Source organism: Doryrhamphus excisus, linkage group LG12 (genome assembly GCF_037039965.1).
Source record: "Doryrhamphus excisus strain RoL-2023G ecotype Guam linkage group LG12, RoL_Dexc_Guam_v1.1, whole genome shotgun sequence".
Classification (NCBI taxonomy): domain Eukaryota; kingdom Metazoa; phylum Chordata; class Actinopteri; order Syngnathiformes; family Syngnathidae; genus Doryrhamphus; species Doryrhamphus excisus.
Window position 1 is genome coordinate 6,583,655 of NC_136368.1, and position 25,917 is coordinate 6,609,571.

Genomic DNA, 25,917 nt, shown 5'->3' on the forward strand with positions numbered 1-25,917 from the left:
CTCAAAAAAGGTTGAAAAACACTGAGATAGAGGACAGCAGGTAGCACCTGTAACTTCACTCATCTTGCTGTTCTCGGGATTTATCACTTCTTTTTATCTTCTTCTATCATCAGTCGGGTTGCTGCTTATACCCTACCTCACCGTGGCCACTGGACCAGACATAAGCTTGAGGAAATTATCTGTACCAATTTGAATTTAAGTTGAATACCCGTGTTATAGAAGGTCAAGACTAACCCAAATTAACCTAATGCTCCAACATTACATCACAGCTCCAGACATATGAGTCAAAGGCTTGTAGGACAGTAGCTCCCAATGGTAACAGATCATTTCACTAGCGAGTCTGGACCGCTCTACGCAATTCGCCCCATCTTTGACCTCGCTCGTGTTTTACTGCTGTATAAAAACACATCTGATAAAACAGCATTTTTTTTAGATAACCTTCACTTCTAAGGTAATTAAGCAGCTTTTGCGGCGCCTGCAGTTGTTGACCTCTCAGGTTTTTCCAGCTATAGAACTTTCAGTTTAACATTTTAATGAAATAATCAAAGTCTCATATGACTGGCAAAACTGGGTAAAATTGTAATCAATGCTTGCAAACTGACTCTACGTACGTACGAAACCTTTTGGAGCGTCTCTCTAACGCTGAACATGCCGTTCTTCAAAAATTCTTACCTGCACTTTTGTGGCACTGCGGTGAACTGTGATGAAAAATAAACAAATCAAGAATAAAGAAAATCAATCAATCAGTAATAAATAATAATAATAAAACGTCAAATAATAAAAATAACTTAGGGGCCATCCATAATTTTCAACATTTTCACAAGAGTACAAAGAGTACTCTTTTGAGTAACCCCCTCCCCCCTAAAAAGAGTACAATCCCAAATGAAAAATGTTGATAGGTCCATGACCAACTGACCCAATACAGCCAGGAAATTCGAACATATCCAATCGAATAGTGTTCTCTGGCTGTATTTTGGGACTCTGGTCAATCAGTCACTGCCCATCAACATTGTATTGAACACGAACAAGATAAAAAATTATATCAAATGCCTCTTTTTTGTATTTTCTTTCAAGAAAATACAAATGTATTGCAAATTTGGTCTTTTTGTATTGTTCTTCCTATCAAATGATACATGTAGAAAAGTCCTGATGCAACAACTGTTTTCCACAGGATTTTTTAATCAAGGGAATACTTCTTGTATACACACATGATTACTCAAGGAGCAGAAGAGTTGCCCCTGGTTTCCAAAAGCCTGAGGAGATAAAATCTTCATTGAAATGATGGACACAACCCTTGAACTCAACTCAATGAAGTATGCAATAAAGATGCCACAACTGTTTTGAAAAGGCTTAACAATCACACCTATAGTCTAGTCAGTGTATCACAGGAAGTGAAAATCACATTGATTGTTACTGCACTGTCCACAAAGTCAAATTCACCACCACAGAGTCATTCAGAAAATGGCAATCACAGCCAGGTCCATGCCCAAATATAGAAAATAAACACAGAGCTGGCGAATAGATTCAGGATGGTCGGTTTAGTTTTGATCTTCTCCATTTTCGCAACGGCACTTCGGAACAAATCCGCCCTGCTCGATTCCTTCGATTTGGAACCTTTCCAAGCCACCTGGCCAGCCGCGACAGCGTCCTTCCGCTTTCTTTCCGAACGCACAAAGCAGTAAACATTGATGTATTGTTCGTATGCATTGCTCGGTGAGCGATGAATGGCAGTAATTCTCTTTTTGATGAACGAAAATAGGTAATCGAAATCACCGGGGTCGGCCATTGTCTGATTGTTGTGTTGGAATGCGAAGCAGGCAGAGCCACGTGGAGTATCGCGTGGACTGGTACGCTCTCGCGCTAGCATACGACGACAGGGGACCAGTCTATTCACGCTAAAATTTGACTGCGTCCCGCGGTTCGGACATACAGACATCGACATTTTCTGGTTTTCAAAAAAGCGTACGTTGATGTCTTAACCCCCCCCCCCCCCCCCCCCCGTACGGTTTGTACGCTCGTGAAAATGTTGAAAATTATGGATGGCCCCTTAAGAAACCACATATAGTTGGTGGGTAGACAAATTATTTTTTTCAGATTAAAATGAACAAAGCATTATTAGAGCCCTGTAGACATGACAAAACACGACTATAGTCACATTTATACTCTTTTTATTTACAACATATTGCGCAACTGCAGGGTCTTGAGACACATGCTAACTCGCAAACTAGAGAGCTAGCGACCTAAACGGTAGCCTTCAAGTTATTTCTTTTAAACTTAAATAGCCAAAAACTTACCACTTCCACACGGATAGGGAGGATAACTATTAACAGTAATTTAACCTTTAACATGAACATTAATCAAACGTATCAAGGCGGGGGCCTCAAACTAGTGTCCTGCGGGCCACATTTGGCCCGCGGGCCGCGTGTTTGAGACCCCTGGTTTAAATAGAGCGCCAGACTCTGTGTGCCTCCGTGGAGATGACAAAGATGTTACTTGTATAACAATACAGTTTCAGTATGCACCCCTTGAAGTAAAAGTAGAAAGTTCTACACTGATTGACATCTAGCTCACCTTTACTGTCAAAGTGCGTACTACTTAGATTGAATCACCACTTCACTGTCTTAGTGTTTCTAATAGTAGACAAGTATCTGGCAACTATATTGAACTGCTTGGCGTCGGGGTTTCGATGCAAAAATAAAACCAGGATGTACTGCCATTTACCTCTTATCTTTCGGAGAAAGAAACACTTACCTGTTTGAACCGTTAAGGCCACCGTACTTCTCGCTCTTGCTCACAAAGTTGAAACGAGCAAATCTAAGTTGGTGTGTGTATGGTACTCCTGGGGAATCACAAAGAGTAATTATGCCCATAAAAAAATGTATTTTTGATGCATGGTTCACTCCTCCCCATTCAAATCCTCCTGCTAGCTTGACGTTGATACTCGTGCTCTGATTTTGAGATCACCATTTGCAAGAAAAAGGGACGATTAGATTTGATTGAGCTACAAAACCCTCCCCTCTGCTCTTCAATTGCCGTTGTATACCAGCAATGCAAGCTAACAAGCTAAATGCAATTCAGGTTTAAGTCCTAAATATGCCTCACACACTTGGATAAATGATCAAATGTACCGAAACGCAACATTAATCAATGATAATGATGATGGAAAAAACGATCAATCAGAGACTCAGTGCCAACATGAGTAACAGCAATTATGGTGAGTTCAAGGACCGCCAAACATTCATTCATTCATTTTCTCATCTCCTCATGGTTTTACATATTGAAAATACATATAATTTATGAGTGAGAGTGTCCCCAAAGACACAATGTGGCAACAAGATCACCACCTTCCTGTTTTGCCATGAGTTATTTCTTGAGTTCAATAGTGATTCTCACCTCAACAAAATGGAGCCAAAGAAATGTCATCCATCCATTTTCTACCACTTATCCTCACAAGGGTTGCAGGCATGCTGGAGCCTATCCCAGCTGTCTTCAGGCGAGAGGCGGGGTACACCCTGGACTGGTGGCCAGCCAATCACAGAGCACATATAGACAAACAACCATTCACACTCACATTCATATCTATGGACAATTTAGAGTGGCCAATTAACCTAGCATGTTTTTGGAATGGGGGAGGAAACCGTAGAAAACCCACGCATGCACGGGGAGAACATTGCAAACTCCACACAGAGATGGCCGAGGGTGGAATTGAACCCTGGTCTCCTAGCTGTGAGGCCTAAAGACGCTAAACAAAGTGTGAAAAAACAAATCAGAGTGGTGGGCATAACTGCTAGAGCTGTAGAGCCCCATCACTTCTGTTTATCGCCTTCCACGTTCGTACAAGAAAGGAAGACAAGTAGCAGAAGTCCAGGCATGGAGTCGTAAACTTTTCCAGCTCGCCATTCACTTTCAGGATGATTCTCACAAGGGATTTTATATTTACTTAGTTTTTTTAATTTCATTTGAAGCATTGCTGGATGTCTTTTTCCCCTTTGCCCCGCACTAAACACACACGCATTCCATCACAACATCCCATCCTAGTAGGAGGGACTTGTAGTCCTTTTTTAAATGCACTTGAGCAGCCTGGGAGCGATGAGAGCTTTCACGGGGCTCTCGTGACTGTGAGGTTCCACCAGGTAGGATGGAAGAGGACCTGGCAGGTGACGAGGAGGTGGACCTCTATGCTCTAAAAGCTTCCTAAAATGGGAATTTGCAGCAAATTAAAATATGCATGCTGGTTTGTGTACACGTTGTCCTTGAACTAACGTTACGTTACTAACGTTTTTTTGTAGTTCTTCCGTTCTTCAGTGCCCTCTACTGTGATGCAAAAACTGTTGAGGCAAAAGAGGAGTGGTTGGACTTAGTGTGACTTTGATTAGAGCTCTGGGCAAAGTGCTTTAATTGAAGTTCCTGTTTTGGAGTCAAGTGCTAGTGCTTATGCAAATATAAGTGCGTACTGGAAGAAAAAAAAAAAAAAAAAAAGAAACATTGCAAGCAGGACAAGTATTCATGTCAGTTCTGCGTGTGCGGCCTTTACATGAAAGCCATCGAGGAGCGAGGGAGAGAAAGAGAGAGAGAGCGAGGGAGGGAAGGCCAGGCGGATAAAGGGGATCAGAGGATAGGACTGCAAAGGACTGATAACGCCACACGCCGCCATTTCTTTAATGAACAGCTTGACCCCATCAACAGAGGTCAACAGTGGCTTTCCAAATCCCCCTTCTTCCACTTCCTCTCTGTGTCACCTGCCATGTTATCTGCACTGTCCATCAGTGTCCGGGACCCCACAGACTTCACTCAGTCAAAGCCCACACTGGCAACCTGTGGCTCAGAGCATCCTCCCCTCGACACCCTGGCCACCCAGATTATGTTAAATCTTCACAGAGAAGGACGTCCACATGCGATTACATGAACACGCGTCTACTCGTTGCATCGACACAGGGCGCTCCGGGACTGGTCAAAGCCGTCACTACACCGCTTATACAAAATATACATACAATACAAAATGTAGTAAAACCTTAGTTAGCGTCATTAATCTGTTCCTGTAACCAAAACAGAAGCTAACAATTTTTTCAAAAAAATGATGCACATCCAATTCAACTGTTCCAGGAAGCCAAAAAATGTTACATACAACACATTTGTATGGTTTTACATATTGAAAATACATATAATTTATGAGTGAGAGTGTCCCCAAAGACACAATGTGGCAACAAGATCACCACCTTCCTGTTTTGCCATGAGTTATTTCTTGAGTTCAATAGTGATTCTCACCTCAACAAAATGGAGCCAAAGAAATGTCATCCATTCATTTTCTACCACTTATCCTCACAAGGGTTGCGGGCATGCTGGAGCCTATCCCAGCTGTCTTCGGGCAAGAGGCAGGGTACACCCTGGACTGGTGACCAGCCAATCACAGGGCACATATAGACAAACAACCATTCACACTCACATTCATACCTATGGACAATTTGGAGTCACCAATTAACCTAGCATGTTTTTGGAATGTGGGAGGAAAACCGGAATACCCGGAGAAAACCCATGCATGCACGGGGAGAACATACAAACTCCATACAGAGATGGCCGAGAGTGGAATTGAACCCTGGTCCTAGCCTAGGGTCCTAACCCTAGCTGTGAGGTCTGCGCGCTAACCACTAGACCGCCGTGCCGCCCCATAAATTTTCAACGTTATGGAAAAACACGCTAAATGGGGTGGCCACAAACCGATGTAATTAGGCTAACAATGACTACAAAAATGTACACCACAGAGTGTAAAATATTTTGCAATTTTGCATGATCTGTGTATTTCTGCCAGAACAGACCCGGAGTACGTTTTCCAATTAATTTTGTCCACCTTTAACATCAAAGCTATATCGGCTCATTTTCCAACTATGAATTAAATGTGGAAATGTGGAAATTAAACTATGGAAATGATTCCAATGGTGTCTGAATCAAGGGAGTCTGCTTTCTAGGGATATGCCGGTGATCATGTGGTGGGGAGGTGGGGGTTAAATACATTTAACCATTTATAAAAGTCGGGTATCTCAAAATTCTCAAATGTCCAAATGACTGGCTGGTCAGTGTTCTTTTAGCTGAGTACTTATTATCTATAATCTGGCGTTGTAAGCAAAAAAAGCTAAATTGGATTCCTTGAACTTCATCCATCAATGTGTGTGTTTTACAGGTGCCAGTGGTACATCAAGGCCAAGATGACCTCCGAGGATAAGAGGAGGACCAATTATCAGAATGGACTTGGTAAAAAAAAAAAAAAATTAAAAAAACCTATGTTACGATGTCCATAATTTTTTTTTTTTTTTTTACACCACTTGAAAATTATGTCTTTTCCCACTTTTGGCAGGAGGTTTTGACGATTTTTTTGTCCTAATCTATGTCAATTATATTTTCATAATATTTATTCCAATTTCCAATAATACTGCATAACTTTTTCCCCCAACCTAATTATTAGTAATATTACAACTTTTGAAAAATACTTAAATAACATTTAATTTTTTATTAAATAAAAAAATCAAATTTTCTCATTATTATAATTATAAATTATTATTATTATAGAATGATTATTTTAAAAATAAATAATAAATAAATATGTATATATAATAATTAAATTTTTAAAATTATTATAAAATTATTGCTGATTTTTCCATTTTTGCTGCTGTTGTTTTTTGTTTTAGTTCAATTATGTTTTCAGAATGTGCTGTGGCCAATTTATTTTAAAAAAAGAAACATTTGCAGGCCACAATTGGCCCTCCGGCTGCACTTTGGACACCTCTGACTATGATTTTGAAGAAGTGGTAAATGTCAAGCTGGTTCATTATATAAGTCATGAAAACATATGGTCAACGATCACAACTATGGGGTTTCCTACCAAAAACGGCATAATTTTGGATTAAAGGTGTGATTTCCCATAAATATTTTCTTTCAAAGCATTTTCACAAGTCAAATGTAATTGGGTACCCAATTTTTTATGTCAATCAAAGCTGAGCACTACTATTGTATAAAGGAGTAAGATTACACAAATTCAGTTGTATTCAGTTCGTTAATGCAGGCGTCCCTAATGAAGAGGCTCCCTTCTGAGACTTGACAGTGGAGCGTGGTATCGGGAGAGGAGGTCCTCGGGGTTTTGTAGTTGTTGCTTCATGCATCAGAGACAACTGAGAGCTATTGTTTTTGTGATACCGTTATCGATCAGCCATCTCCAAACCCAGCTTGTGTCTGGCTTCCCTGCTGCAGGCAGTCAGGGTCTGCTAAAGATTTTGTGATTTGCTCAAGGACACTTGTGCAGCCTGGATAACTTCACTGCATGACACAAAGTTGGCAAAGGTCAGGTGCTGCAGTCAATATCTTTCTAGATTTGACAAGCATCATTTCTTGAATTGTCGTATTTCTGTTAAGATTACCGTTTTTTTACTACAGCATAATTTCTACATTTAATTAGAAGAGCTCAAGACTTTAATTACAATTTCCTAAATGATGAGGACCTCAGTTTAATTAATTTCACCCTTTAACTTCATCAACATATTAAACAGCAATCTTAAAAAAAGAACGGATGGGGCCGATTATGTTCCGATACCAGTGTAATTCAACTGCGGAGATTCCGTATCGGTGAGCACTGTCTGCTTGAATTGAACTGTCTGTACTTCAAAAGTACTACAAGAATATCAGCATATACTTGCCAGCGTACTTGCCTAGTATCAAATCAACAATAATGATAATGTAGCGAACCGGACGTTACGTGTAATGTTCAGAGTTCAGTGTTGTCCAACTGTCTGTGAAGCTTACATGTTTGGAAAAAAACATCGATATTCTTCTATATACATTTGCAGATATTCTTTGGCAATAATAATAATATCAATCAAGCAAACAGAGTTCTGGTATGGGACTAGTATCTGTATTGATATACCAGTTCATAAAAATGTAGATTGTTCCATTCCTAAGCGGTTCATCACTTACTATTTCATGTCTCCTTCAAAATCTGTAGTTCCTTTTCCTGGGATTAAGACCTATGTGGACCCTGACACATACGAGGACCCCGCGCAGGCCGTCCATGAGTTCACCAAGGAGATAGACCCATCTCGGATCCGAATTGAGAGGGTGATTGGAGCCGGTATGCACACACACACACACGCACAAACACTATCTGGTACTTTTACAAATCAGTAACTGTTACATTTGTTCACTTCCTGCTTTCCATAATACAGTTTAAGGTTTTTTTTGTTTGTTTGTTTGTTTTTTTAATAATGTACCTCGTACCGAAGTACAAGGTGATATGACCATACAATGACATAATGGGTACCATAGTAAGTGTCAATATAGTGATATATATAGCACATCATAGACCCATCTCGGATCCGAATTGAGAGGGTGATTAGAGCCGGTATGCACACACACATACACACACACACACACACACACACACTGTGGACTCAATGTTTCAGCAGGACATTTGCAATGTGGGTGAAAATCTCATGATGGGCTGCAGTTATTTCCATGCATGTGTGGGTTTTCTCCAGGTACTTCCTCCTCCAGTCGTCCAAACACATGCATGTTCACGCTGGTTTAATTGGAGACTCTCAGGCCTCGTCAACACGTAGCTGGGTATTTTTTAAACCGCATATTTCCCTCTTTCTGTTTATGAAAAAATGGTGTCCTCACAACCTTGTATTTAAAAAAATTAATTCATATGTAACCGTGTAAATGCATTAGGAACCACAATCATAAGCATGTCAAAACTGTAGGCCAGGGGTCTCAAACTCAATTTACCTGGGGCCACTGGAGCTTGGGTCTGGGTGAGACTGCATCAGGTTTTCCAAAAAAAAAAAAAAAAACGCATTTATTAAAAACGAAAAAACGTTGCTTTGGTTTCAATTTTCTACAAGAAAAAATCTGATAAAACATTCCACTGTTCTCAAATATCCTACTTTTTATTTTTCTACACAAAATAAGAGAATAAAGAAAATCAATCAATCAGTAATAAATAAATAAATATAATAATAATAATAAAACGGCAAATAATAAAAACTTAAGAAACTACATATAGTTGGTGGGGAAACAAATTATTTTTTCAGATTAAAATGAACAAAGCATTATTAGAGCCCTGTAGACATGACAAAACACGACTATAGTCACATTTATACTCTTTTTATTTACAACATATTGCGCAACTGCAGGGTCTTGAGACACATGCTAACTCGCAAACTAGAGAGCTAGCGACCTAAACGGTAGCCTTCAAGTTATTTCCTTTAAACTTAAATAGCCAAAAACTTACCACTTCCACACGGATAGGGAGGATAATTAACAGTTATTTAACCTTTAACATGAACATGAATCAAACTTAATAATTTTTTCTGGGTACATGATACCATACAGCATCCATATCAAACTTGCACGGGCCGCACTAACATTAAACTTTCATATCAAGGCGGGGGCCTCAAACTAGTGTCCTGCAGGCCACATTTGGTCCACAGGCCGCATGTTTGAGACCCCTGCTGTAGGCGGAAGTAGTTCCTAAAATTATATCCAATCAGAATCCTCCTCGTTCATGAGGACTGACAAGGAGGCAAAATTACTTCAAAAATGTTGACTGGGAATCTTGCCAAAGCAAGTCGGCGTCGGACACCTTGGACGTGAAATTGTTATTTGAGCCAAGATGGCCGACCTCAAAGTGTTTTTTCAAGGGAAGCAATATTCGGGCTTGCAAATACAAGCAAGCAAAAAGCACTTGAAACCAACATAGTCCTGAGAGCATCCATGTTGTTTCTGATGTAAACACATGTAGCATTAGTGACGCTGGGAAATGTAAAACTCCGGTTATCGCCGTCCATACCCAAACACAATAGGATTTTTCTCCAAATCCACATTTTGGCTTTGAAAACCTCTGTTTTTAGTACAAATGTACTGTGCAGGCTGGTGTGGATGCTCGGCCAAATCCTGGAAAAATAATAATAATAATAACACACACAACATAACACAACTTTCCTGGAGTCCACTAGAGGCGGAGTCTGGGTGAGGCTTTTCAGTATTCCAAAGATCGATGTTACTTAATAACAGTTCAGAACATGAACGGTTGTTTCTGGCTTCCCAGCAGGCCTTGCGGCACCTCTTTTGTTTTGGTAATGGTAATGGTTTTATTTCATTTGAAATTTCAGATTACAATTGAATGCATCACATAATCAGTTCCCAGTTCCACATGTCCAAAAGGAGTAGGAAGAAGCAAAGCTTATTAAATCCTACCCCTCCATCTGGTACTTTTACAATCAGTAACTGTTACATTTGTTCACTTCCTGCTTTCCATAATACAGTTTAAGTGTTTAAGTGTTTGTTTTTCTTAATAATGTACCTTGTACCAAAGTACAAGGTGATATGACCATACAATGACATAATGGGTACCATAGTAACTGTCAATATAGTGATTAGTATATAGTAGAGTATATAGTATATAATATGGTATATAGCACATCATGACTGGTTCAAGACTCTTCATCCTTGTATTTAGCAAACATCAACTGTTTTTGCTCAAGTTCCATGTCTAGAGTTACTGTATCTGCTGTGTAGTTATTATAAAAATATGTTTTTCTAACAATGTTGTTCATTTATTGAGATTTAAAACAACATGATAATCATATTATCACCACATTAGTCTGTGGTTATGTTTTACTGTAGCAGATGGTCCTGAGTATGTGTGATAATTTCCCTCAAAATACAATCATTTTTTGCTTCTGGTACGATCATTTGTCATTTCCTATCTGGCAACATTAACCGTACCTCTATTTGATGTCAGGACGTCGTCATTAATCTCGTCTGTGGCATAAAATGGTCTGTCTGGTCCTCATTTTAATTTAGTTGTGCAAATGAAAGATGTATTGAAGAGTTGACAAGTTTAGAGATAAAAGGAAAGTAAGAAGTTACGTCTATTTTTGGAGAAGGAGATAATTTGGTGTGGACTACAAAGAAGCGTTGGTTCAGGTGTAGGATTGTGTACTGCAACACTGCCCCCAGGTGGTGCATACCGCTACCTGCTGGTGGTTTGAAGTGAGTTGACTCCTTACAGAATGTGTGTGTGTGTTGTACTCCAGGTGAGTTTGGAGAAGTGTGCAGCGGCCGCCTGAGAACACCGGGGAAGAAGGAGATTGCCGTGGCTATAAAGACGCTGAAAGGAGGCTACGTGGAGCGGCAGAGGCGGGATTTCCTGCGCGAGGCTTCGATCATGGGGCAGTTTGACCATCCCAACATCATCAGGCTGGAGGGCGTGGTCACAAAGAGTAAGAAAAAGATACTGTAAAATGTCTAACGTTGCCTTTATTCTCACAATTCAATGAGCTTAATTTAGTCCTTCATATTAATATTTACGGTTTAAATTGTTTGAAAAATTCATTTTTCCAGTAAAAGCTTAGTATATGGTCTTTATGTGCAACCTGGCATACTGCTTTTTATACTGCTATTGAATCATCTATAACAGGGGTCTCAAACTCAATTTACCTGGGGGCCACTGGAGCTAGGGTCTGGGGGCGAGGCTGGGTTTTCAGGTTTTCCGAAAAAAAAACGCATTTATTAAAAACAGAAAAATGAATAAACTTTGCTTTGGTTCCGATTTTCTACAAGAAAAGCTCTGAAAAGCTCTTTATTTTTCTACACAAAATAAGATGAAAAATAAATAAACAAATCAAGAATAAAGAAAATCAATCAGTAATAAATATAATAATAATAATAAAACGGCAAATAATAAAAACTTAAGAAACCACATATAGTTGGTGGGTGGACAAATAATTTTTTAGATTAAAATTAACAAAGCATTATTAGAGCCCTGTAGACATGACAAAACACAACTATAGTCGCATTTATTCTCTTTTTATTTACAACATATTGCGCAACTGCAGGGTCTTGTGACACAGGCTAACTCGCAAACGAGAGAGCTAGCGACCTAAACGGTAGCCTCCAAGTTATTTCCCGTAAACTTAAAAAGCCAAAAACTTACCACTTCCACACGGATAGGGAGGATAACTCTTAACAGTTAAACTTTCATATCAAGGCGGGGGCCTAAACTAGCGTCCTGCAGGCCACATTTGGCCCGCGGGCCATGTGTTTGAGACCCCTGATCTATAATATGCTTTAATCATGAAGTTTGCTTATGTGTTTTGTGTACAAGCTATAACGCTTTGCGTGTGTGTGTGTGTGTATGTGTGTAGTAGAAGAGGTACTGCCATGTGTCATTTTTACATCCTGGTACGCCTTTTGCATGCACAGTGTGTGATAGTGTGTGTGACACGTACTTGTTAACGACCTCTGTTTTACGGGACTCACCCAGCGCAACATATGGTTGTTTTTACACAGCTGTATAAAGTGAGACATCTCAGTGAATATAAATGTTCCTCAGGAAGACAACACGGAAACCCAAGTGATGCATTATTAAGGAGCCCCCAATTGTGAAAACTATATATATATTTATATATATATACTATATATACACTACCGCTCCAAAGTTTGGGATCACTTGCAAATTTCTTTGTTTTCCAAAGAAAAACATTTTCATGCATTTAACAAACATTTTTTTCCATTTCACAAACAATTTTATCCATTTCACAAACAATTAAAATGAATGAATGACTTTCAAAGAAGGATCTACATTTTATATATATACTACGTATATTATATACTAATAGTATTAGACAGAAAAAAGGCCCTGCAGTGAGTTTTGACGTTTTTTTTTATCATGTCGTCACCAATAAAATATGCCATATGCATTATAATATGAGGGGAAATTCTAGGAAATTCCGATCTTCTACAGGAATTTCCACCCAACTTCCTACTGTGGTGTAGTTGTGTTATTTTACTGGCATTATTTTGACAGCCTGACTCCAGAATGTGTTGTAAAATTATCCGCAGAGCATGCTGGTTTTCAATAATAAATCAAATCCACTCACAGTTTAACAAGCTAACAAGATAACACCTGAATCAAGTTTAATGAATAATGATAAAATGTGATCATCACAAAGATTTTTATTAATTTTATCTTAACTTTTGATAATAATTCATGGAACAAATCAAGCAAGAAAAATGTAAAGTCAGGTTTATTAATAAAAAATGTTACATTATTAATAATATATTTATTATAAAATAAAATTAATTAAAAATATAAAGTTATTTTAAAAAATAAAATAATATTTTGCGGCCCACTGGTGCAAAACTTTTTGCGGCCCTATAGGTGGCGCTTGAGGCCCAAGTTTGGACCGCTGCCCTATGGTTAAGAATCACTGCTATAGACTAATAGTAAGTCACAAAAAATATTGCTGTTTCATGGTTGAATATAAACTTTCAGATTTAATACAGATTTTTAATACTATAAATATGCAAAAAAAATTGCATATTTAAGCAAATGTTTCATATTTTTCCTAAATTACACATTTTAAAGCATACAAATGTCTAAATAAACTAAAATACAAATATGAGGCATTCAGAAGATACATTCAAATTACATTGTGATGATATGTAGTATTCTTCACTGGTCACTAGGTGTCAGTAATGCTGCTGTAATGTTTGGTAAGACACACAAGAGCTTTATATCAAAGGTTTGAATTATGCCAGGCACAGATACAATAATCCCGAACCCGTGCTACTGTTGCGGCGGTAACCCACGGCTAGCTAAAATTCAGCTCCCAACTTCCTGTCCACTTCCCCCTCAGCTCCCCACGGATGCACATTTACAGCAACATATATGGCTTATTTCCTCTTATTATATCTACTATATTGAGTAATATGAGTTGACTATAGGGGTGTTATTTACTGTCTAGAAGGCTCTAATGTTAAAAAAAACTATGTAGAAGCTCTAACTACCAAAATATTCCATTTGTGGAAATTTACGTATCACATTCAGGTCTGAAATACATAACATGATGACCAGTGTACAGTAATATTAGTTAATATAAGAGTATAAGATTTTCCTTCTTTGGAAAAATAGAAAATTTACACCACAAATTTTTTGTTTATATTTCAGTCATCATACTGCTCTTTACTGCTCTATACTCTGAAGTTCTATACAGTACAACAAGGAACAGTTTGTGCTTGGCAGTGGAGCTTAGTGAGGCCTTTCATCAAAAAATATTCCTTTTTCGGTCTGCCTTCCGTCCCACTCACCCCCTCCATCTTTCAGTCCCTCCATCTGTTGTTGTTCTTTAGAGACTAATTATGGCGAGTATTGTGCTGTGACTGACAGCCATACCTGCACTGAAATAACAGGTGACACGTTAGACTGTGGTAAACAGGTGCATTTGTTTTTGCTCATGAACTGTACCGCATAACTTTTATGGTCCGCATCCTGCTAATTAGTCCTGCCGAGCCAAACTTGGCACGTTATAACGATGACGCTTTGACAAATTTCAAAGAAAGTCCATACTTTGTTCAGAGTAAGTTGGTTTTCATGCTCGCAGTGGGTCAGTCTCTTGGCAAGACTTCATCAGAATTAAAGAACCACTTTATATTGTTGATAGGATGAAACACAGGAACAGGTCATCCCTTGACATTTTCTGCTTCAAATTTCACAGCTTCACTCTATTGCAGTTTTTAAAAAAATATATTGAATATGGCCTATTATTATTTTTGCCTAAATGAAGCATTTTCACGCATAAAAAACAGCTAAATGAATTACAATACACTGCAACCTTGGTTAGTGTCATTACTTCTTTCCAGAAGGTCCGGCTTTAACTGAAATGGATGCTAACTGAATAAATGTTTCCCATTAAAAATAATATAAATCCAATTCATTCATTCCAGAAAGCCCAAAATGTTAACACACAACCCATTTTTATCATTTTACAATTCTATATGCATAAAAATACATGTAAATATTGAATGACAAAGATATATAAATGAACATTTGTGGTTACTTGACTGTTCCCAAAGATAGGATGTGGTAGCGAGATCAACCACCACTACCTTCCTGTTTTGCCACGAGAGTCTTGAATTCAATTTCACCACAATAACCCAAAATTGAGCCAAGCAGTGAGAAACATTTGTGAAGTCGAGAAATAACTCGGTGTTGTTAAAGTGGCAGCAATTTTTTTTAATATATTGAATATGGCCTATTATTATTAACAAATGTTTTTGCCTAAATGAAGCATTTTCAAGCGTACAAATGTAAATTACGTAAATGAATTACAATACATTGCAACCTTGGTTAGTGTCATTACTTCTTTCCAGAAGGTCCGGCTTTAACTGAAATGGATGCTAACCGAATAAATGTTTCCCATTAGAAATAATGTAAATCCAATTCATTCATTCCAGAAAGCCCAAAATGTTAACACATAACCCATTTTTATCATTTTACAATTCTATATGCATAAAAATACATGTAAATATTGAATGACAAAGATATATAAATGAACATTTGTGGTTACTTGACTGTTCCCAAAGATAGGATGTGGTAGCGAGATCAACCACCACTACCTTCCTGTTTTGCCACGAGAGTCTTGAATTCAATTTCTCACCACAATAACCCAAAATTGAGCCAAGAAGTGAGAAACATTTGTGAAGTCGAGAAATAACTCGGTGTTGTTAAAGTGGCAGCAATTTTTTTTAATATATTGAATATGGCCTATTATTATTAACAAATGTTTTTGCCTAAATGAAGCATTTTCAAGCGTACAAATGTAAATTACGTAAATGAATTACAATACATTGCAACCTTGGTTAGTGTCATTACTTCTTTCCAGAAGGTCCGGCTTTAACTGAAATGGATGCTAACCGAATAAATGTTTCCCATTAGAAATAATGTAAATCCAATTCATTCATTCCAGAAAGCCCAAAATGTTAACACACAACCCATTTTTATCATTTTACAATTCTATATGCATAAAAATACATGTAAATATTGAATGACAAAGATATATAAATGAACATTTGTGGTTACTTGACTGTTCCCAAAGATAGGATGTGGTAGCGAGATCAACCACCACTACCTTCCTGTTTTGCCACGAGAGTCTTGAATTAAATTTCTCACCACAATAACCCAAAATTGAGCCAAGAAGTGAGAAACATTTGTGAAGTCGAGAAATAACTCATGACAAAACAAGAAGGTGGTGTTGAAGTGGAAGCTCTTGCTGCCATATTGTGTCTTTGGGAACAGTCACATCTTCAGTGAAGGTAAAAGTAATCTTAAAAGTTCAATTATCCATTTCATTATTATTCATTATTCATTATTATTATATGTCTTTAGGATTGTTTTAACCATGTAAAACTAATATGATAGAACTATAAAAGTGTGTTTAGTGTTAACATTTTTGAGGTTCACACAGCTGATTGGTTGACATTGCTGACATTTGTGATTAAAATACATAATACATAGTACAGTTGCATTCACCCAGTGTATTAATAACACGGTACATTGTACATGAACCAGAAAATGTAAGCAAACCGAGGCAAAATGTGCGCAAAAATTCTCAACTTTAAGTGAAAAACATGCTAAACGTGATGCCATTGTACAAATATATGATATATATTATATTATATACAAATATAAGGCTCGATGTGATTTTTATTCTGCACTGTTCACTAGCCATCAGTAATGTTATTATAAAATTAATTGAGACACACAAGCACCTGACTTGGTCGCAACAGGTTTTTATTGCAGATTTAAATTATCACACAACAGGCGCAATAGTACCTAATATTATTAAATGTCTTATTATTATTATTATTATCTCCAATTATGACCACTATGTTGGGTGATACGAGTGTAAAGTTGACCATAGGGGTGTTACTTCATGTCTAGAGAGCTCTAGTAATGTATTTAGAATGTCTTATACAAGATTGCTATGCTTTAACTACAAAAATATTCCATTTATAAATAAGGAATCCTATTATACCAAAGTGTACTCATAATGGGATAAAGAAGGAATTAGAAATATTTTGTGCTCTTGTATTTTCCCCGTGTCGGGAGTCCTGTCCGTTTGTTGTTGATCCGTACTGCGTTTGCCTGGCTGGTCTCTTTTGTTTTGGTCTTTGTTTGCTTGAATACGTCTCAGCTTGTGTATTTACACTCTTTCAGTTGTTGTTGCATTGGAGTTGCCTTTTTCTTTTTTTTTTTTTTTTTTCCATGACTCACAACTACTCTGACTTCCCAGTGGTGCTTTGGAGTGAATGGAATCAGAATCAGAAGCAGAATCGCCTTTATTGTCATTGCATTGTTTTGCAACAAAATTTGAATGCAACTCCATGGTGTATTTTGTAGAACGTAAAAATAAAAAATAAGAATAAAAATAAAATAAGGAATAAGAATATAAATATAAAAGGTGGCAGGTGCTGTTCAGAATAAGTGTAAATATATGTTCATCAAAAACAACAACCTATACAGAAAACAAAATGTAGAATTGCAGTAACCAAAATGTGGAATTGCAGTAAACAAAAGGTAGTATTGCACTTATTGTACCTGAATTTCACTTGAATGAATGAATCTATTTCACATAAGTCCTGTATTGCACATTTTGAAGCTTATTGTACATCACAGTGAGATGGGGTAATGGTAATGGTAATGGTAATGGTAATGGTAATGGTAATGTAATGGTTTTATTTAATTTGAACATGCATCAGATTACAATTGAATGCATCACATAATCAGTTCCCAGTTCCACATGTCCAAAAGGAGTAGGAAGAAGCAAAGCTTATTAAATCCTACCCCTCCATCTGGTACTTTTACATTTGTTCACTTCCTGCTTTCCATAATACAGTTTGGGTTTTTTGGTTTTTTTTTATTTTAATAATGCACCTCGTACCGAAGTACGAGGCGATATGACCATCCAATGACATAATGGGTACCATAGTAAGTGTCAATATAGTGATATATATAGCACATCATGACTGGTTCAAGACTCTTCATCCTTGTATTTAGCAAACATCAACTGCTTGTATTGTTTCTTGAATTGGCTCATCGTTGTGCATTGTTTGATTTCCTTACTCAATCCATTCCATAGTTTGATTCCACATACTGAAATGCTGTAGCTTTTTAACTTAGTCCTAGCATATAAGTGTTTCAAATGTACTTCTTCCTTGAGATCATATTTCTCCCTAGCCTTATGCCTTATGTATTATTTTAGCTCTTTGAAAATTAACTATATCAGCAAGTTTAAGTATTTGTGATTTTAGAAATAAGGAGTTAGTATGTTCTCTGTAGGCGGCATTATGAATTATCCTTACTGGCCTTTTTTGCAGTACATTTAGCGAGTGAAGATTGCTTTTATAGTTATTGTGTTATGTGTGTTTTAGTAGATTTAATAAATTACATTAATGATGTGAAATAAAGCAACTATTGATGGAAGATATAGTCGGTGTTTAGATACACCATATGTCAAGATACGTTGTACTCCTGCATCACGAAATAGGAAACGTGTTGCTTGTCCATTTTTTTTATTTCGTCTTCCTCCTTTATTGCTTCTCCGAATTCCCCTGTGAGAAAACACTGGAATTGGACATTCTGTAAGATATGATTTCACCACAGATAGATGTGTGATTGTCTCTCGCTCTCATTGTTGAGAACGTCCCACAGTTCACGCAACAGCAACCTTCAAGCTGTCAACCAGTTGATCTTTGCAGAGCATTTTTTAAAGGTGGTTGGGGGGCAGATTTGCATCATTGCATCAGTCATGGTTTATGTCATACACAGGTCAGTGCGGTTGGCTGAATTGATAATGTTTGCGTGAAATAGCTGACTTCTGTTGCTTTCATCATCATTGTGAATGAAGATTATGTTTTGTGTTCCTTGCAGGCAGGCCTGTGATGATTGTGGTGGAATATATGGAAAATGGCTCTCTAGACTCATTTCTCAGGGTGAGTATTGTAATCCAAAGTCATATCGGAGTGTTTGCACCTCATGTCACCTTAATATGATTTGGCTTTACAACCAAATTGGACCTTATTTGAGCAGAGACGCAGCAGAAAAGAAAAAGTTGAAGCTTGTTACTCAGTGGATCCTCACTTGTTTGCTTTTACACTAACTGATTTACGTGTACTTTTTGCAGAATGGCAGGGGGATTTTAATATATATATCTTGTATCTTGTTTATATCTTATTAAATTGTCTTTTTTACTCTACTTTTATATACTTTTTTTTAACTTGACTATTGCACTGAAAGGAGAAGCTCTTGTATAATGACAATAAAGGCCATTCCATTAAAGGCTATTCCAGATTCTGTTCCACAGATGGCGGTAATGCACGCCGAAAGCTGCTTGCTAACCGCCAATAAACAACAAAAGAAGAAGGCACCATGACAACTTTGCGTTTGAGCGGGACAAGATACCTCAATCGGATTGGGGAAAGGAATATTCCACCCCTGGGAATCCCATTATATGTTCATTCGGATTGGCACTTTTCTTTCGGAATGAGATGTATACAAATTCTTTCCATTTGAGCAAATAAACCGAATGCAATTGGAATATTTGGGTCCATGTATACGTGGCTATTGTAGTTAGAGCATTGAGAACTTCTTTACGGCCTTCTAAATTAGATTTTGAACATTATAAGAACCCTCGAGACTTGAACTAAAAGCTATATAGTTACCTTTACACTCATATTACCCATTATCACATACTACAGTGTTAATTGGCCCTGTACCCTAGAAACCGCCCATGAATGATACGGGAAAAAGCAGAAATGATACTGTGTCAAAGCCCAGGGCAGTGATACTGATAAAATATAGAGTTTAACCATGTCCAGTATCAGCCCCCGTAGCTGTCCACTCTGGTATCGTGCCCATGAAACAACCAATCAGAGAACAGCACATGAGTGCTTAGTGCCTAGTGCTTCTCCAGTCACCAAAAAACCCAAACTTGATTAATGGAACTTTAATTGTCAGACATTGATAAGATAAGACTGTTGATAAAATATTATTGTTGAAATATTTTTTGCAATTGTTGTGTTTGCACTGTTTAGATATAATACATAAATAAACTGAACATTTTCTGGAAACAAAATGGTCTTTTGATTAAATAGTACGTGATAATAAGCTAAGGAGTCAATAGTATGTGATAATAAGATCATCACATGGTTTGTCTGGTATCAGGCCCAGTATCATGCCCCCGCGTGCTAGTATCAGATACTGACACTTGGGGGCATGATACCTGGCCTGATACCAGACAAACCATGTGATAACCTATAAATATCATTCATGGGCGGTTTCTAGGGTACAGGGCCAAATAATACTGTAGTATGTGATAATAACAGAATATAAACCCCAGATTGAGTCTTCATGGTCTTTTGCTGCCATCTTCTGACCCCATAGCCGTTCTATATTCAGAACTTCAGGCAGCAGATGTGAATAGTTATGTCATCTTGGTAGGGGTCTGCGCTCTACTGGGTGCCAGTCTTAGTATACATCCGCGTTGGGCTCAGACAACTCAAATATGGTACCATCTGTCAAATGCTCTTTCTCCAAACTACACAGTCATTTCTGAATTGTCAGTCCTGTCTTCTACACATGTCTCGGTGTCTAATTTTTGGCATTTCCTGCTGTCCCCTTGTCAGCAACACGATGGCCACTTCACCGTCATCCAGTTGGTCGGCATGCTGCGTGGCATCGCCTCAGGCATGATGTATCTGTCAGACATGGGCTACGTTCACAGAGACCTGGCTGCTCGGAACATCTTAGTCAACAGCAACCTGGTGTGTAAAGTGTCGGACTTTGGGCTGTCCCGGATCCTGGAGGATGATCCCGAGGCTGCTTACACCACAACGGTACACCAGAACCCTGAGTAACTGTTGTATTTACTGGAAATAGAACACCATTTTGGGTTCTTATTATTATACTATATTAGAAATTATATTATCCTAAAATGATGACATCAGCTTTAACTGTTTGTGTGTAAGCAGGGTGGAAAGATCCCGATCCGATGGACCGCTCCAGAGGCCATCTCGTACAGAAAGTTCTCATCAGCCAGTGATGCTTGGAGTTATGGCATTGTGATGTGGGAAGTGATGTCCTATGGGGAGCGGCCATATTGGGAGATGTCCAATCAGGATGTGAGTGCTGCACATATTTCTATAATATTTCAATCTAGTCTGCAGGTTTGAAAATCCATGCGGTCACACGCGTCTCCATTGCGGGATGTAACTCACCTTTTACCTATTTTACACATCTGATGAAATATGAATCTCATCTTTCTTTTGGTAAATACCTTGTGTATATAACCCTAGAACACAATATTCTATGTGCCTTGATGGCACTGAGAGGTATGTGTTTTGTGTTTTGAATGAGTTAAAGGTCCACCATGATGTGAAATGTAATAATAAATGTAATAATAACATAACCATTCATTCATTCATTTTCTACCGCTTTTTCCTCATGAGGGTCGCGGGGGTGCTGGAGCCTATCCCAGCTGTCTTCGGGCGAGAGGCGGGGTACACCCTGGACTGGTTGCCAGCCAATCACAGGGCATATATAGTCAAACAACCATTCACACTCACATTCATACCTATAGACAATTTGGAGTCGCTAATTAACCTAGCATGTTTTTGGAATGTGGAAGGAAACCGGAGTACCCGGAGAAAACCCACGCATGCACGGGGAGAACATGCAAACTCCACACAGAGATAGCCGAGTGTGGAATTGAACTTGGGTCTCCTAGCTGTGTGGCCTGCACGCGAACCACTCGGTCACATTGGAACTGTAAATGTGACATATTCTTATATAAAAATACTTATGAAAACACTGAAAAAGTATGGTCAGAAAATTGTTTTCCCCGGAAGCAAACATCTTATTCACCCAAAGTGGGTAATAATTTATATATATGTATATGTATAGGTAAGTTATATGTAAGGTAAATAATTAGGTAGAAAAAAACACTGGAGTATAAGTCGAATTTTTTGCAGGCAATTTATTTACAAACTACTTGACCAATTACGTCCTCTTGGGACGTAAGAGATAGAAAGAATAGAGAGCAGGCTGAATAGCTGTGATAGGCTCTAGCAGACCCTCGTGAGGATAAACGGTACAAAATGAATGAATGTATATATTGTATTAATGCACTATTGAGGGACCTGTGAGAATTTCAAATTGTTAAAAAAATACAACATTGGACCTTACTGGTCGTACAAGTGTAAAAAGAAGTGAACCACTGTAACGCTAATATAAAAAAAAACATGCTGCCTTAACATCAAAAACAAATGCTATCTCAGGATGTGATGAAGCGAGAGGCCGTGAAGGTCAAAGGTTCATCACGGTTTGATCCAGTAGCCAGGAAGTTTAAAGCTGGTAGCTTCAGTGTGCCTGAATGACCCGCTGATCCCCCGGCTGTGGTCAAGGATTGGGAGGACCATGGAAGCATATCCGTCCCTCTCTCAGCTCATGTGAAAGCTGCACACATAATCCCTTTAGCTGCTCACACACACACACACAAACATGTATCTATCCACACACACCTTTACTGGGGTCATGGGGTTCAGGGAGGATTTGTGTTGTTTGAGAATTGCTTCAAAGTGCTTTCCGAGGCAAAAGAACCTGCAGTCGAACAGCATCAACTTTCGGTCTGCTATTACTAAAGATTTTGTTATATTATAATATTAACATCCATTGTTGGGGTGCAGGGCAGCACGGTGGACGAGTGGTTAGCGCGCAGACCCCACAGCTAGGAGAGACCAGGGTTCAATTCCACCCCCAGCCATCTCTGTGTGGAGTTTGCATGTTCTCCCTGTGCATGCGTGGGTTTTCTCCGGGTACTCCGGTTGCCTCCCACATTCCAAAAAAACATGCTGGGTTAATTGGCGACTCCAAATTGAATGTGAGTGTGAATGGTTGTTTGTCTATATGTGCCCTGTGATTGGCTGGCGACCAGTCCAGGTTGTACCCTGCCTCTCGCCCGAAGACAGCTGGAATAGGCTCCAGCACCCCCGCGACCCTCGTGAGGATAAGCGGTAGAAAATGAATGAATGAATGTTGGGATGCATATATTTACATATACCACCAGTTTAAGATTGTTGTTTGTACACAGGAAATCAAGAAAAGTTGCCACCTTGTGGCCATTTTCACAGTTTAAAACTAAACTAAACATGATTTATTCTACTGTGCACTTGCATCATCACCTCTTCCCGCCTCTATTCTTGACTCTTCTTGATGTCGTACCTCTACATTCATCTCTGTGTCCAGGTGATTCTGTCCATTGAAGAGGGCTACCGGCTTCCAGCGCCAATGGGCTGTCCTGTGGCGCTCCACCAACTGATGCTGCACTGCTGGCAGACAGAAAGAAGTCACCGGCCCAGATTCACAGATGTCGTCTCCTTCTTGGATAAACTCATCCGCAACCCCAGCAGCTTACTGCCACTGATAGAGGACATTCAGAGGTGGGTACTGTTTTACCCTTGACAAGTGGCTTTTACCAACTTGGCAGTATTGCAGTACATTTTAGCCACGGAAAAAAGGACAAAAACGGGGTTACCTTGGAGTCCATACTTCATCCCATGGGGTACATTAATGTAGATTGTACCTGGAGGGGGGCGGCACGGCGGGCGAGTGGTTAGCGCTCAGAGCTCACAGCTAGGAGACCAGGGTTCAATTCCACCCTCAACCATCTCTGTGTGGAGTTTCCTCCCACATTCCAAAAACATGCTAGGTTAATTGACGACTCCAAATTGTCCATAGGTATGAATGTGAGTGTGAATGGTTGTTTGTCTATATGTATGTATGTAATGAATCAGTGTCACTCTACACATTAAATAATATTGTGGGAAAATTACACATCCATTTAAGAACTTAAGTACTGAGTACATTTAGATTTTGGATTGAGTAAAAAAAAAAAACTTTTGAAGGCTAAAAGTGAACCAAAGAGAGTCAAAAGAAGTATAAATGGAAAATAATTTTTGTAGGGCAGACAGGGCTTAAAATGAAATAATATCCTGACCTGCTGCATATTTCAGTCCAGGGTGTACCCCGCCTCTCGCCCAAAGACAGCTGGGATAGGCTCCAGCACCCCCGCAACCCTCGTGAGGATAAGCGGTAGAAAACGAATGAATGAATGAATGAATGTACTTGGAGGGTACATAGATGAACGACTACTGCATGCCTACGTCTACACATACCATGAATATTACACTTTGTTGGTAACATTCTCATTCCACAAATGAGTAGTGAAGTCTGCCATACTGGGAATATAATTATATTCCAAATCCCAGTTGCACATAAAAATGCTGCCAGTGCCTGATATTGACTGTGTTTCTGGTTAAATCAGTCTACCAGAGTCTCCGGGGGAGGAAATGGACTACCCAATGTTCATCTCCATTGGCGACTGGCTGGACTCCATCAAAATGAGTCAGTATAAAAGCAACTTCATGGCAGCGGGCTACAACACGCTGGATTCAGTAGCGAGGATGAGTATCGAGTGAGTAGTCCAGCCTTTGGAAGAATAACAGGCTCGATTGCTGGCAACTGCCCTACACATATTATGCTTGGTACATAAGTAGATAAACACACCATTAACAGTACTACTGCAGTACCAAAATCACTATAACTCGGACTCAAACTGATCTCCTTCAATATTCTCACTTAAAAAGGTAGTGATTTATAGAAGTCACTAGTATAAAACACTTTTTTTGAATATTTAAAATACCTTGACTATAAGTCGCACAAGGCCAAAAATGCATAATTAGGTAGAAAAAAACATACATATGTCGCATTTTTTGCGGGTAATTTATTTTACAAACAACTTGACCAAAACAGACATTACGTCCTCTTGGAAGGCAAGTTGTAACAATAATAAACGAATAGCGAACAGGCTGAAAAAAACTGTTTATGTAACATAAACAGTTTTTTCATTTATAAGTCGCTCTGGAGTATAAGTCGCAGGAACAGCCAACCTATGAAAAAAAGTGTGACTTAAAATTTAAAACTGTTTTACATTGCTAAACTTTTAACATCTCTATCAGTATGTTTATTATTTATTCAAAATACTTATTTTATATATACTGTAATATGCAGACAATTACTCCTTTGCCTCGATGGGGTGTCGCCAAACCAAGAAAATAATAACAATAATAATAATAACTATTTTATTTTTATCCCCTCCTGTCCCTCAAAGTCGGCTGGGATAGGCTCCAGCATACCCCCGCGTCCCCAGTGAGCATAAGCGGCACAGAAAATTGATGGATTTTATTATTACAAACTTTGAACTATGTAAAGCAATGCCCAATTATTTGTGTACATAGTTTTGCATACAGTTGTACAGTGGTGCCTTGGTAAACATCATTAATCCATTCCAGGATGTCTGACAACGTAAATCCATTTAATCTGTTCCAGACACCCAAAATGTTAACGCACAACACATTTTATAGACAATTATTATTATCATAGGCATAAAAATGTTTTGTTTTTTTGATGAAATTATGGATTACTCATATCAATCTTGGACAACTGTCATTATTACGTTGCCAGGTGAGCCCAATTAAAAATTGTGTATCTCCGTACAACTCAATCACTGTTGTCCTAAAATGGCGCCCACGGCCCAAGATTCCTTCTTGTGATGGCGGCGTAAACATAATTTAGATAGTATTTTGGACGGGACAAGCAAGCGAATGCAAACCAAGGCAAATATAGTCAAAAATTGTGGTTGTTAACCAAGGCACCACTGTATATAGGTATTTTATATTTCTTTTGCATATAGTTAATTTTGTATATAAATGTATGTATATTGCGTAAATCAAATGTAACTTTATATAGTTATTGTGTGTAAAACATTAAAATTGCTTGATGTTGATTGTCATATTTAGAGTTTATTATTTACATGATTTCAGTTTTGTGGTTATTTATATTGAAATTCAGACTTTTAGTTTTTTGTCATTTTTATCTTACAAATTAAATGGCTGCACGGCGGACGAGTGGTCAGCGCACGGGCCTCACAGCTAGGAGACCTGAATTCAATTCCACTCTCGGCCATCTCTGTGTGG

The 25,917-nt window shown here is 38.5% G+C and overlaps 1 protein-coding gene across 3 annotated transcripts in view; it reads left to right on the forward strand.

The window, feature by feature from the left end:
- Positions 1–25,917, forward strand: part of LOC131135553 (ephrin type-A receptor 6-like) — a 198,409-nt gene that overhangs the window by 168,188 nt on the left and 4,304 nt on the right. Inside the window, exons 9-16 of one of the 3 annotated variants that reach the window (XM_058081590.2) lie at positions 6,176–6,246; positions 7,988–8,113; positions 11,082–11,267; positions 18,758–18,819; positions 20,512–20,721; positions 20,854–21,006; positions 23,129–23,322; positions 24,207–24,356. In XM_058081590.2, the coding sequence (XP_057937573.2) occupies positions 6,176–6,246; positions 7,988–8,113; positions 11,082–11,267; positions 18,758–18,819; positions 20,512–20,721; positions 20,854–21,006; positions 23,129–23,322; positions 24,207–24,356 (1,152 nt within the window). Of the gene's footprint in view, positions 1–6,175; positions 6,247–7,987; positions 8,114–11,081; positions 11,268–18,757; positions 18,820–20,511; positions 20,739–20,853; positions 21,007–23,128; positions 23,323–24,206; positions 24,357–25,917 lie in introns of those variants that run through there. The other 2 variants (XM_058081591.2, XR_013629598.1) reach the window with 2 other exon arrangements.